At 54.1% G+C, this 12533-nt stretch overlaps 1 protein-coding gene across 3 annotated transcripts in view; it reads right to left on the bottom strand.

The window, feature by feature from the left end:
- TTC39A (tetratricopeptide repeat domain 39A) overlaps positions 1 to 12533 on the bottom strand; it is a 45781-nt gene that overhangs the window by 24866 nt on the left and 8382 nt on the right. Inside the window, exons 1-2 of one of the 3 annotated variants that reach the window (XM_040978562.1) lie at positions 9549 to 9673; positions 2369 to 2473 (exon numbers count right to left, since the gene is read on the bottom strand). In XM_040978562.1, the coding sequence (XP_040834496.1) occupies positions 2369 to 2473; positions 9549 to 9586 (143 nt within the window). In that variant the 5' untranslated portion in view covers positions 9587 to 9673. Of the gene's footprint in view, positions 1 to 2368; positions 2474 to 2717; positions 2868 to 9548; positions 9674 to 12533 lie in introns of those variants that run through there. The other 2 variants (XM_040978561.1, XM_040978563.1) reach the window with 2 other exon arrangements.

Raw genomic sequence — 12533 nt, 5'->3', positions numbered from 1 at the left:
GGTTTGATTCCCAGCTCTGTCACTTGTTAAGCACAATCAATCAGTCATCAAAAAACACAAACAAGCAATAAAAAAAAAAAAAAAAAACACAAGGACAGCGGCCTCTAGCTGCAGGGACAGTGCTTAGGGACTGATGCACTGCTGAGTGCCATGAATCAGAATCACCGATGCCAATGACACTCAAAGAAGTGACATGCAGTGGTGTGTCAGGGTCAGGGGTGTGGTAAGCTGGGTCACTTTCTGGGTTCCAGCCCTCACTGACTAGATGAGGCAACGGGAACATTAAACAAGCGTACCCCATAAAGAGGAGTGGCGAGCACAGGTGGACCCCAGCAGCTCTAACGTTCCCAAGGCCGCAAGTGGAGAGGAGGCTGTGAGAAAGATTCTCTCTAGACCAGACTTCTCGAAGAAGGTGGTCATACCTCCACTTCCAGCCTTGAGAGGACATTCAGCAATTCCTGGAAACACTTCTGGGTTGTCACAAGATGCGACGTGATTTTACCTCTGGGAGCATTGCACAATGTTCGGAGCCATTTCTGGCTGTCACAGGTGGAGGGGGCAGGGTGCCACTGCAGCCTGGAGGAAAGCTCTTAAGCTCAACAAGCAGGGAATAAGGGAGGAATCCCTTCTCCTGGAATGGGGTGGGTTGAGACAGAAAAGCCACACTTCTTTCCTTGGGGTGGGAAAGGTAGCTTCAGGTGAAGACTGGTTTCTCTGGGTGCTGTCCCCCGCTACCCCACCTGCCATGAGGGACCAGGGAAAAGCCCTCTTAGGACCCTGTGCTGCCTGTAGCTCCAGCTCTGGGAGCCACGGCATCTGGTTCTAACATTTTCTTCCATGCTCTGACTCCAGCTACCGGTTCCACATCTGCTGGACAGTTTAGAGCTGCACCAAAGTATAGCCTGGCCTGAGCTGGGTTGTAGAAGATGACATGGGGTCAGGAGGTGGGGGAGGCTGGCGTGACACAGGCCTGGCTGGCTGAGGTCATGCCCAGATCCCCTGAGAGTGGGTGGGAAGGTATGGGGATAGTGCCAGGGGTCTCCCTCTGATCATCACACCCTGGGGACTCCTACCCCTTGGCACGAGCTGAGCTGTGAGAAAAAGTGTTTGGTCAATGCCAAGAGACAGAACAGGCAGCCCAGCTCCGCTCAGCAGCTGCTTTTCCCCAGGGATTGGGAACAGGTAAGGCAGCACAGGCTCCCAGCTCAGGCCAAGAGGAGGGAACTGTGGAAAGGCAGGCAGCAGACAGGATGGCCCTGCCCAACCTCAGGACCCGGGTGGCTATCTCCAGAGTCTCCAGGCCCAATATTGAAGGACTCTTCTTCGTGGATGCCAAACCACCCCATCTGCTGACTCCTGCAGCCAGCTCTCTGCCAAATCACCCAAAAGCCAATCCAACCAATTAGAGGGCTGCATGGCACTGACGTCCCACGAGTCCTTGAGTGAACGCAGAGAACCAGATGGGGCACAGTAGGTAGAACCATTGCCTGTGGTATCAACATCCTACATGGGCATCAGTTTATGTCCTGACTATTCCATTTCCCATCCAGTTCCCTGATAATGTGCCTGGGAAAGCAGCAGAGGAGGGCCCCTACACCCACGTGGGAGACCAGTAGCTCCTGGCTTCGAACAGGCCCCATTTTGGCCATTGCAGCTATTTGGTGAGGTAGTGAATGACAGATTTCTTTCTCTCTCTCTCTCTCTCTCTCTCTCTCTTAATTCTGCCTTTCAAATAAATACATAAATCTTCAGAAAAGGAGAGAGACACACACTGCCTAGGATGCTTACAACCTATATCAGAGTGGTTTGAGTCCTGGCTCCTCTGATTCCAATCTAGCTTCCCGCCAATGCTCACACTGGGAGGTGGCAGGCAATGGGTCAATTGCTGGGGTCCTGACCACCTATGTGACAGACTTGGACGAAGTTGCTCCTGGATTAGGCCTGGGCCAGCCCCACCTATGGCTGGCATTTGGGCAATGAATAGCAGATGGAAGGCCTCTGTGTGTCGGTCCCTCATATGGCTCTCTTTGCCTTTCAAACAAAACAAGAACAAATATTTTTAAGAATCGAACCTTGGGGCAGTGATCTTGGTGACAGGCTCACTGTGCACAGGCTGTGCAACAGAGAGCCTGGGTCATTTTCCTACAATTTCTCCAGACTCATGGTGATCCAGAAAGCTGAAGGCATTCAGTTACACAGGGTCCCTTTTCACACAAAATCACTGGTCCTCCAGGTCTCCACACACCCCAGCCTATACACACATGTGTACATGCATACACACACACAGTCTCTCTCTCTCTCTCTCTCTCTCTCTCACACACACACACACACACAGCCTGCACCCCCCCCTCCCGGGCCTGAGCCTCACCTGGGCTGGAGGTAGCTGAGTGCTTCTGAGAACTGGTTGGTGAGGAAGAGGTCCAGGGCGGTCATGCACTGGTCCAGGGCCTCATGGAGGCTGCTCACAGGAGTCCTGGGGGAGAGATAGGGGCCTGACCCAGGAGCCTCCCACCCATCCTGCTTGAGCAGAGGCTCAGAGCCCAGCTCCACTTCCCTGGTTCAATCGCTGGCACAAGCTTCTTGGGACTACCCAGTCCACATTGGGTGCAGGGACAACTGGGACTCATGCCTTGCTGTTTCCAAGGGTGTGGGAGGGAGAGGATCTACAACAGCACGGAGGGCTGAGGGCGCGGCAGTCTGTGAACAAGGCATCTTACCCTTCACACTGGAAAAGGCAGTCCTTGTGGCCCTTCTGACCCATAGGGCTTTGCTGCCCCCGGGGTGGGGGGCACAGCCCACCCACTACTTCTCACTTGAGTCCCTCTCACACTCTTCCTTCTCTAGGCCTCTTCCTGCCTCCCAGCCTGCATTCTAGAACCCCGGATGCTGTCACAATGGGCTGTGGGAGGCAGTGGGCCTGTCAGAGTAAACTCACAGGGCTTTTCCCACTCAAGGGTCCCCTTCCCCACTGCATCTCTGCAACACCTCACCCCCATCAGCTATGCGTTGCTGACTTTCCTGTTTATCATCTGCCTCCTCCCAGAAGGCAGGACTCCCTGCTGGGATCACTGCTGTGTGGCTAGCACCTAACATCTGGCACCAAGCAGCTTTTGAAGGAACATCCATTCGATGAAGGAACGGTTCCCAGACTGGAACCATTTTTGGCTTCAGCTTTCCTGTCTGAACCATGAGATGAAGATCTGTGTGATGCTTTGGTTGAGAATGACTGTTCTCAAGGAGTTTTTCTTGAGCAAAAGAAAGTTCCAGAAAGGGGAAGAAGGACCTCACGGAAGGGAAATCTTATTCCCCCAACAGTAAGCTAAGACTAAATCCCTTTCCCACTAGGTAAACTCCTCCCCGCACACTGAGGCTTAGCCCTAAGTTTCCCTCCTTCAAGGTGTGTCTTATCTGGAATTGAACTTGGGCTCTTTGTCCCAGCCTTGCTCTTCCCCAACCAGTGCCATTCTAATAAGGTGAACTGCTCCACCCAGTTTCTCAAGCCAGGAGGAGTTTGGTAGTTTTCCTTGATCCTTCTCTCTCCCTGACCTCTGCCACCCACTCCTCACTAAACCCCCTTAATTCTACTTCCCAGCACTGCAGATCCTCTGCCCTGTCTGCTCAGTGTCCTCTAGCCTGGCCGGGACTCCCCTGCCATGCCTGCCAATCCGTTTCCTTTTCATGCCAATGACATATTTTTCAGTTCCTAAGATTCCACTCATTCTCTTTCAAATCTGCTCAGCTTTTGGGGCCATCTTTTGTTTCCTGCTCCAATTTCTGCTCATATTTGAAGCACAATTATTTCTATTCTCAATAGCATCATCCTATTCTTGTAGATCTGGGAGAACTTCCATTCTGTTTCTTGTTTCTGATGCCTGCTGCTCACAGGGCCCTGTCTCATGTGCATTTTTTTTTCTGTTAGTTATCTCATGTGCATTTTGTGATGTCATGAACTCGTTTGCCTGTGCTTACAGGGATTGTGGATAAGGACACAGGCTTCCAGAAAGCTTAGTAACCTGCCTGGGTTACCTTGGGCACTACTGCTACAGATCAACTAAGCTATTAAGTTACTCTCTGATATTTTGGGGATTGGAAAAGTACGGTGTACTCAGATCCAAAAATGAACATGAACTAAAACTCTTTAAAGTGTATGAAGACAGACCAACATTTAAAATTTTCTAGAGGGGCCTGGCGCGGTGGCGCAGTGGTTAAGGTCCTCGCCTTGCATGCCCGGGATCCCATATGGGCGCCGGTTCTAATCCCGGCAGCCCTGCTTCCCATCCAACTCCCTGCCTGTGGCCCGGGAAAGCAGTCAAGGACGGCCCAAAGCTTTGGGACCCTGCACCCATGTGGGAGACCCGGAAGAGGCTCCTGGCTTCGGATCAGCATAGTATCGGCCGTTGCACTCACTTGGGGAGTGAATCATCGGACGGAGGATCTTCCTCTCTGTCTCTCCTCTCTGTATATCCGCCTTTCCAATAAAAATAATAAAAATAAATCTTGAAAAAATTTTTTTCTAGAGAAGTCTTTTTTTCCCCTACCAGAACTGTTGTCTCCCTTTGTAAGCTGGTTGGATCTTCGTGGCCAATCCTCCTGTTGGCTTAGATTGTAGCCCTTGAAGAGGTCCACGCTTGTACCAAGTTCCACCTCACATTGTGTGCAAGCCCAAGGCTTTGACCCTGAGTAACCACTAAAGACATGAGACTCTGGGTTTCTAGAATCTGAAAATCCCTATGGCTGCTGTGGTTTTATCTCGTTTACCAGCATCTTCCTTCTCAGCCTGAGAGACTCTGTTAGTTCTGTAGCAGATCGGGATTATATTTCATGGGGTCAGCCTCCAGCTACTGTTTTTAAGGGAGAAACATTATTCTCTCTAACTCCTCCATGGCCAAAGGTATCTTTATTATTTTTAATAAAACCCAGGCTTGATCATGTTACTTCTGCACTTAAAATTCTTGCCTAAGGGTAGGTGTTTGGCCCAGCTGTGAAGACACCTGCACCTACATCAAAATACGTGGGTTTGAGTTCTGGCTCGCCCTTCAATTCAGCTTTCTGCTAACGCGTGTGCTGGAAGGCAGCAGTGATGCTCGAGTGCTTGGTACCCACTTGGGAGACCTGCATTTGGTGTCAGGCTCTTGCCTTCAGCCTAGTCCAGCTCTCGCCATTGAGGACATCTGGGGAGTACAGCAGCAGATGAGAGCTGTCTGTTTTCTGTACCGCTCAAATAAATATTACAATCCTCCACTGGTTTCCCACCACTCTTAGGGTCAAGTCCAAGCCCCTTGCCACAGCCTAGAAAATCCCATCCAAAGCTGCCCCTGCCTCTCTTCAAGAGGCTAGACAGCGTCTACTTGCCTTTGTGCCCATTGTTCTGGCATTCAGCTACCACTCTCTCCTCGAGTCCTCAAACTGCTAGCCAAGATAGGATTGTTACCCACACTGCAGATGAGAAAATTGAGGCCCTGAGGACAGGTAACTTAGCCAAGGTCACATGACCAGTGTGAGCTGTGACCCAAGCTTTTGCCTGGGGAAGTGCTCATCAGCTCAGGCTTATGTCATCTGCGAACAACTCCAAAGCCGAGAACCTGCCTCCTGGGTCTGCATAGACACCTGCCTGACGAAGGAAGATGTCTGCCTGCTTGTCTCCCAGGACCAAAAGGCACTCAGCCTGATGAATGCTAGGGCAGAACTGTGCATTCCCTCCCTCCGCAGTAGCCCTGGCCTGTCTCTCTCCCCAAGTGTGTGTGTGTGTGTGTGGAGGTAGGGGGCAGCAGGCCTTGGGGTTTACTTCTTACCTCCTCCTCCAGCTCTGAATCAGGCCTGGGGCTCAGGGACAGGGAGGACCTAGACTTGGGTCTGCTTACATCCTTAAGGAACAACAGATGCAGTCAGAGACGGTGGAGGCCACCAGATCAGGGCTGGGATGGGGACCCGAGGGCTAGACTAGACTTAAGGAAGTCATCAGGAAAACACAGCCTGGAATTAGGAATAAGAATGACCAAGAAGCAAAGGGTATTGGAGGCAATGACATGAAATCAGCAAATATGAGAAGTCTGGGAGGGTTGAAAGACAGGGAAGGTAAAGGACCAGCTAAATGGAGCTGGGGGTGTGGAGTACGGCTGGCTAGGCAGCTTGGGAAGGCTAAGAACCTTTTCATCTAAAAATATTTTATGTACTTGAGAATCAGAGCTACAGAGACAGAGAGAAAAAAATCCTCCTTCATTCCCCCAAATGGCTGCAAGGGCTAGAGCTTAGGCCAGACCAAAGCCAGGAGCCAGGAATTTCTTCCTGATCTTCCACGCAGGTGTAAGAGTTCAAGCACTCAGGCCATCCTCTATTCCTTTTTCAAGATGAATCAGAAACCCATGGGAAACATGGGACTCAAACCCATGTTCACATGAAATGCTGGCATTGTAATTGATGGCTTTTACCCACTATGCCACAGTGCTGCCAGCCCTGACCAGGGACCTCAGCCCTGTCTGACTTAATAACAGCATGAACCACAGCCCCTACCACCAAGAGATTTTCACTGTGGATTGTATCTCAATTGATGGCTGCATTGTTGCACTCCAGCCTCCTACCCCAGGGAGCTCTTATCTGCTTCTGACAGCTAAAGACAGTGAAGACAGGACAGGAGGCTGGCAGCAGGCTGAAATGCTTTCTGCACAAGCAACAGTGCCAACTCTTCCCCTGCCCTGGCTGGGGCTGCCACTCCCTGCACCATGGCTATCCCTGTGTCATCAAGGCCTTTCTGCTCACAGCACCTTCTTGGGCTCTAGCGACATGCTCCTTCAGGGATGGTGGCCTCTCTGCTGTGCCTGGGAGGACAGGAGGAGCCACACTGGAGGAAACAGAGCAATGGGCAATCCCAGGAGCTCTGGAATGGTGGTGGGGGGCTTCCCCCACTTAGGTCCCTCCCACAGTTGAGGCCCAAGTGGAAGACAGCTGGAGGGTGGACGGGGTAGCAGGTAGTCTGCACCTACTCCACTCTGCCCATCCTCCCACTTCCCTACCATAATCCACCTTAGAGCTCCCTGCGCGGAGCTGGACGGAGCTGGGAGACATTCAGTTCCTGCTGGGAACAGAAGTCCCACCAACCTGAGGTCAGAGGGTTCAGCGAGGGAAGCTGCAAGGCCAGAGGCAGCCTGGAGTCTGCCTCTGGTCCCCACTCCACCACGCCAATGGGCACTTTGGCTCAGACAATAGTCATGTGTCCTGTGGGTTTCAAAATGACCTTTACCTCAAATGTGTTTTATTTTCAATGTATTTGAAAGGCAGAGACTCAGAGGAACAGACAGAAACTGATCTGCAACCACCAGGGCTGCATGAGGCCAAAACTGGGAGCCAGGAGCTCCATCCGGGTCTCCCACATGGGCATCAAAGGCACCTGGGCTTGAGTCCCCCTGGTGCCTCCAGGGCGTGTACCAGCAGGGACCTGGACTCAGTAGCAGGGAGCTGGAGTCAGAACTGGAACCCAGGCACCTCAGCATGGGGCCCAGGTGGGTGTCCTAAGTGGCGTCTGTAGCCATGGACCCAAACACTTGCCTCCCAAAAAGACCTTTCCAAATTGCAAACAGCATTGTGAGTCTCCTTCTGGAGTGTCCCTTGACCGCGCACAGAGCAACATCACACGGTACAGATCAGTGCAGCATGGCCTTCAAGAATGGACAACCCTGGGCTCAGGCTGCAGCTCAGCAAGTACGTGCTGGATAACCTTGGGAAAAGCCTTTAACCGACACCTCTCAGCCTTGCAAAGAATGGCTGGGACTGTGTAAAACACAAGAGGATGTACTCAGACACTGCACCATCATCATCTCCTCATATAGCTGCATTGATTTTCTAATGAAACCCAGCAACTTAAAAAAAAAAAAAAGGAGTGCATGGGGCGTTAGACACTGCCTGGGACACTGACATCTCACACCCAAATGGGAGCGAAGTGAGGCCAGCTTTTGCTGTACACCCTGGCAGGCAGCAGGTGATGGCCCAAGTCCTTGCGGACAGCAAATGGGAGACCTCTGCTCTTCACTTTTCAAATAAGATTTCTCAAAAATCAAATATCCATATCCTACTTTCCAGCAATGTCATTACTAGGGAGTACCCTGAAGAAATAAATGCATAAATACCAATCGTCCAAGACCATTCGTGGGGGTGTCTACTTCGGGCGGGGAAAGCATGTACCAGGGCAAGTAGGAAGCAGAGCCGCAGGACCAAGAAGTGTGAAGCTCAGAAGCCTGTCGTAGAGAGAGGAGCGGCCAGGTGCAGGAGGTCACATGTACAAAGCATTGTAAGAGTAAGCTGCACCTTCCTTACAGCACAGAGTAAGAGCACAGAGGTGACAAGCTGGTCGGGGTTTCTGGGGCAGGGGCAGGGTTCTCAACAGGACTTCCATGGCCTCAATAGGAGAATAGGAAATACACAGGATGCCATGTTAGTATCTGACAAAGCTGAGTGACAAGGGAGTTCACCTCATTACAAGTGTTTGCTTTATTCTCCCAAAGCCTTGAAACTATCTCGTAATTTTTAAAAGTGGTGGAGATTTCAGGCAGGGCTTGTTCACCAGGTTCAGGGCTGGCCCAGGGCAAACCTGGCTGGTGTGTGTTGAGTGACTAAGTGTCTCACTGCAGGTGGGAAGGGTACCTGCTTGAGCTCTGCTCCCAGGGTCAGCTGGAGCTGTGTGGTCTCAAAGACACAGATGGGGGGCAGTCCCAGGAGGCCTGGCCCCAAGACGGGCAGGCAGCAGAAGCCTGAGGCAATTCAGCCTCCACACCCTCCACCTGCCAGGGGCCCACGAAGGCCTCGCTGCCGCTGCTTCCAGCTGCCAGCTGGCACCAGCCTCGTTACCTCCCTGTTCATGTGTCAGGCTCAGGCCCTTGGCAAATATTGTCACTAGTGGTGAGGCTCAGGGCAGGATGGGCACCCCTCCCAGCTCACCTGGGCCGGATCTCTTGCCCAGCAACTGCCAGGCAACCAGGGTTCCCAGCAGTTGTCCCTACTTGCCAGCAGTGACCCAGTGTGGGGCTGCTGGTTTCTCGAGGGTCCACAGTGCCAGCGCTCCCCTCTCCCACCTGCTTCTCACTGAGCCTCAAGGGCTCCACTGGCCATACCTTAGACCCTGAAGATGATGGCGCCGTCGGGACTCCGACATCAAACAGTGGTGGGTTTACACCCCTACCCAAACTCTTACCTCCTGGGGGATCGCAGACACGTTACTCAAAGAGCAGTGCCTCAGTTTCCTTAGCTGTAACAGGGTGATGATATAACAGGGCCCACGCACAGCCAAGAGGAAAGCTGAGGGAGGTAGCTCCGAGAAAGTCGGAGGGTGGGATGGGAAAGACCCACCGGGGTCCCTGAGACCCGATCACTGGGGGGCAGTTCCGGCGGCCCCTCCCATGTCGCCGCAGCATCCAACGGCCCTAAGGGGGCCTGGCAGGTGGGGAGGGATTGCAAGCCGCAGTGCGGGCGGCGCAGGGGAGGCCTGGCCCGGAGCCCGGAGCCCAGAGCCCGCCTCGCCGCAGCCTGCGCCCCCAGGGGCCGCCCCAGCGCTCACTTACCCCGCGGGCAGGGCGCCCGGGGCGCCAGCCGAGGTCATCGCCGAGGGGGGCGCGCGGCACTGTCCCCGCCGGACGCCAGCCGCGCGGTCCAGGTGCTGTCGCCGGAACCCCGAGGCCGCCGCTGTGCGGCCGAGCCGCGGACGCGGCGGCCGGGGAGGGGCGCGCCGGGGGCGGGGAAGGCGGCGGGGCCGGGCCGGGCCTCGGTCTGCTCACCCGCCCGAGCGGGCCGGCTCCGGGCCGGGACCCAGCGGGGGTGGGAGAGACCCTGCCCGGCCCGCGCCTCCCGGGGCTCCCCGCTTGCCCGGCCCGCGCTGGAGGGCGGTCGAGGGCGGCGCGGCCCGGGCCAGGGCGCTCCGTGCGCGGACACCGGCGGGACCCGAGCGCGCGCGCCTGCCGCAGACGCCCGCCCTATCAGGGACCAGAAAGTTCTCTCAGGCCTGCCACGCCCCGGGCCCACCTGGCCCTCACTCCCGCCCGGACCTGTGCATCATCCCACTGCGTTCCTGGGACGCCCTTGCCAGACACAAGCATAGCCTCGGATATGGGGCGTGGGTTCCATTCCACCCACTTGCCCACCGAGTGCCTGCCAGAAGGCGGGAAGTTAACAGTCCTCCCAGCTGCCTGGCGGTTCACGCACTGCCACCTTGCAGATGTGGGTAACTGAGGCGTGGAGTTTGTGGGACTCCCTCAGGACCACTCCCCTGAAACGTGGCAAGATAGGACTGGAATCCAGTTTTCCAGACCCCAGAATCGTGATCCAACCCCTTGCCTCCTTAGTTCCCGTCTCCCCTGATTCCCCAACTTTGGCGTGTCACCTCAGAACACTCCCCGTCTGCACACAGAGGTGGGCCAGGTGGAAGACAACCTGATCTCTGGGCAGGCAGAGCCACTGGTCCATGAGGAGTTAACCTGTTGCCACCTCTAGGCCCCAGATGCTCTGAGCTGTGACTCATCATAGCTCGTGGCTGCCATTAGCCCTTCACAAAGAAAGGGGGAGGGACTCCAGCTCCCCTGAATCGGCCCCCAACTCCGCGAGGGGGTAAAGGGGGGCAGTGCAGCCGGCAAGGACAGCCACGCTGGGCAGAGGACTCAGACCAGAGGCCAGGTAGTGATATGGAGGGAGGGGCGGGGGGCATCACTGCTTGTATCCAAACAGATGGCTTAGAGCAGCAGCCAGCTCCTCTGCAGAGGCTGGATGCTCACTTGCAAAACTCAGCCAGCCTCTGGGAAACTGGTACCCAGACAGGAGAGAACTACAAGAAGCAAGCTACAGGATGTAGCTCCACCAGCATCTGTGAGCAACCAGTGAGGGTGAGCCTGGGTATGTGGGTGGGGGTGGGGAGGTAGGAACCCTTGAGCTTTCTATTATTTAATCCAGTTTAAAGCAGTTGCTGAGAGGGTGTCCAGCATGGCCATGAGCAAGGGCAGGGGCACGCTGTTGACAGCCGGCGCTGGTGAGCAGTGTGTGTGCCGAGGATGAGTTCTGGGTGATGAGGCTGTGTGCACTGTCGCACGCCACACACCATCAGATCTCCAGGCACTTGTACATGCTCTTCCCTCAGCCTGGAACATGGCTGCCTCGCTCCTCAGCACTTATTATTCCCTCATTTAGCCAGGGGTGGGTCCAGACTTTTACAAGTGGTGGGCCTCTTTTCAAAAAGGAATACAAGTTTGCTGACATAGAAGCTGCTGTGGTGCTGTGGTGGTGTGGTGTGTTAAGCTGCTACTGTGACACTGGTATCCTATATTGGAGGACCTGTGTTAGAATCCTGGCTGCTCCACTTCCTATCCAGTTCCCTGCTAATGTGTCTGGGAAAGCAGCAGAGGATGGCTCCTCAGGTGCTTGGGCCCATGACACCCAAATAAGACGTATATTTTAAATAAGATTATCGATAAACTATTGCATAGTGAGTAAAGCTATTGCCAATGGCATCAGCATCTCATATGGTCACAAGTTCTAATCCCAGCTGCTCCACTTTCTACCTAGCTCCCTGTTTATGACCTGGGAAAGCAGCAGAGGATGACCCAAGTCCTTGGCCCCTGCACTCATGTGGGAGACATGGAAGAAGCTCCTGGCTTCAGGCTGGCCCAGCTGCAACCATTGTGGCCTTTGGGGGAGTGAATTAATGATCTCTCTCAATATATAGCTACTTTCAAAGAGGAAAGAAAAAAAATGCAATATAAAATTGCCTGGGTCCTTCCTCCCAAAGGCTCAGAAGAGCCCAGATGAGAGAGGGATCCTGGAAGTTTAAGCTGCATGAACTCCAAGGACCATCTTTATGTTTGTGAGAGCCTGCTATATGCCAAAGCTCCTGCTCACTCTGCAGGCTTCGGTTCAGAAGCCACCTCCTCTAGGAAGCTGTCCATCCTCTTGGGTGGCCTCTGTCCTCCCCAGCCCCCTGGGCTGTCACTACCTGTGGCATGTGTGCTGAGGGAGTGAGGGGCAGCAATGTGATGGTGAGTGACCGGCTGAGTCTCCAGACCGGGAGCTTCTCACGGATGAAGCTGGGCTGGCTTTCCTCACTGTGTCCCCGTGCCTGACTCACCACTCACCAGACACCACGCTTCACACGTTTCCTCTGAGGCAATGCAACCAGGCTGGCGGACGCTTGTGAAAGCTTACTACACACCACAGTAGATGTCACACATATACACTGGAGTGCCTCACTTAAGTTTTCTTTTTTTTTTAGATGTATTTATTTGAAAGTCAGAGTTAGAGATTTTTTTCAATCCTCTGGTACATTTCTCAAATGGCCACAACAGCCAGCACTGGTCCAGGCAGAAGCAGGAGCCTCATCTGGGTCTCCCACGTCAGTGACAGGGTCCAAATACCCAGCCATTTTCCACTGGCTGTGACTCCCAGGTGCATTAGCAGGGAACAGGATTAGGAGTGGAACAGCTGGCATCACATATGGGTGCCAGTTCACATCCAGGCTGCTTTGCTTCCAACCCAGCTTCTTGCTGGCACACCTAAGAAAGCAGGCA

Source organism: Ochotona curzoniae, unplaced genomic scaffold (genome assembly GCF_017591425.1).
Source record: "Ochotona curzoniae isolate NIBS_2020 unplaced genomic scaffold, NIBS_Ocur_1.0 contig_291, whole genome shotgun sequence".
In the NCBI taxonomy this organism is placed as follows: Eukaryota; Metazoa; Chordata; class Mammalia; order Lagomorpha; family Ochotonidae; genus Ochotona; species Ochotona curzoniae.
The sequence above is the reverse complement of the archived record's forward strand: the minus strand, read 5'-3'. Positions and strand labels throughout refer to the sequence as shown.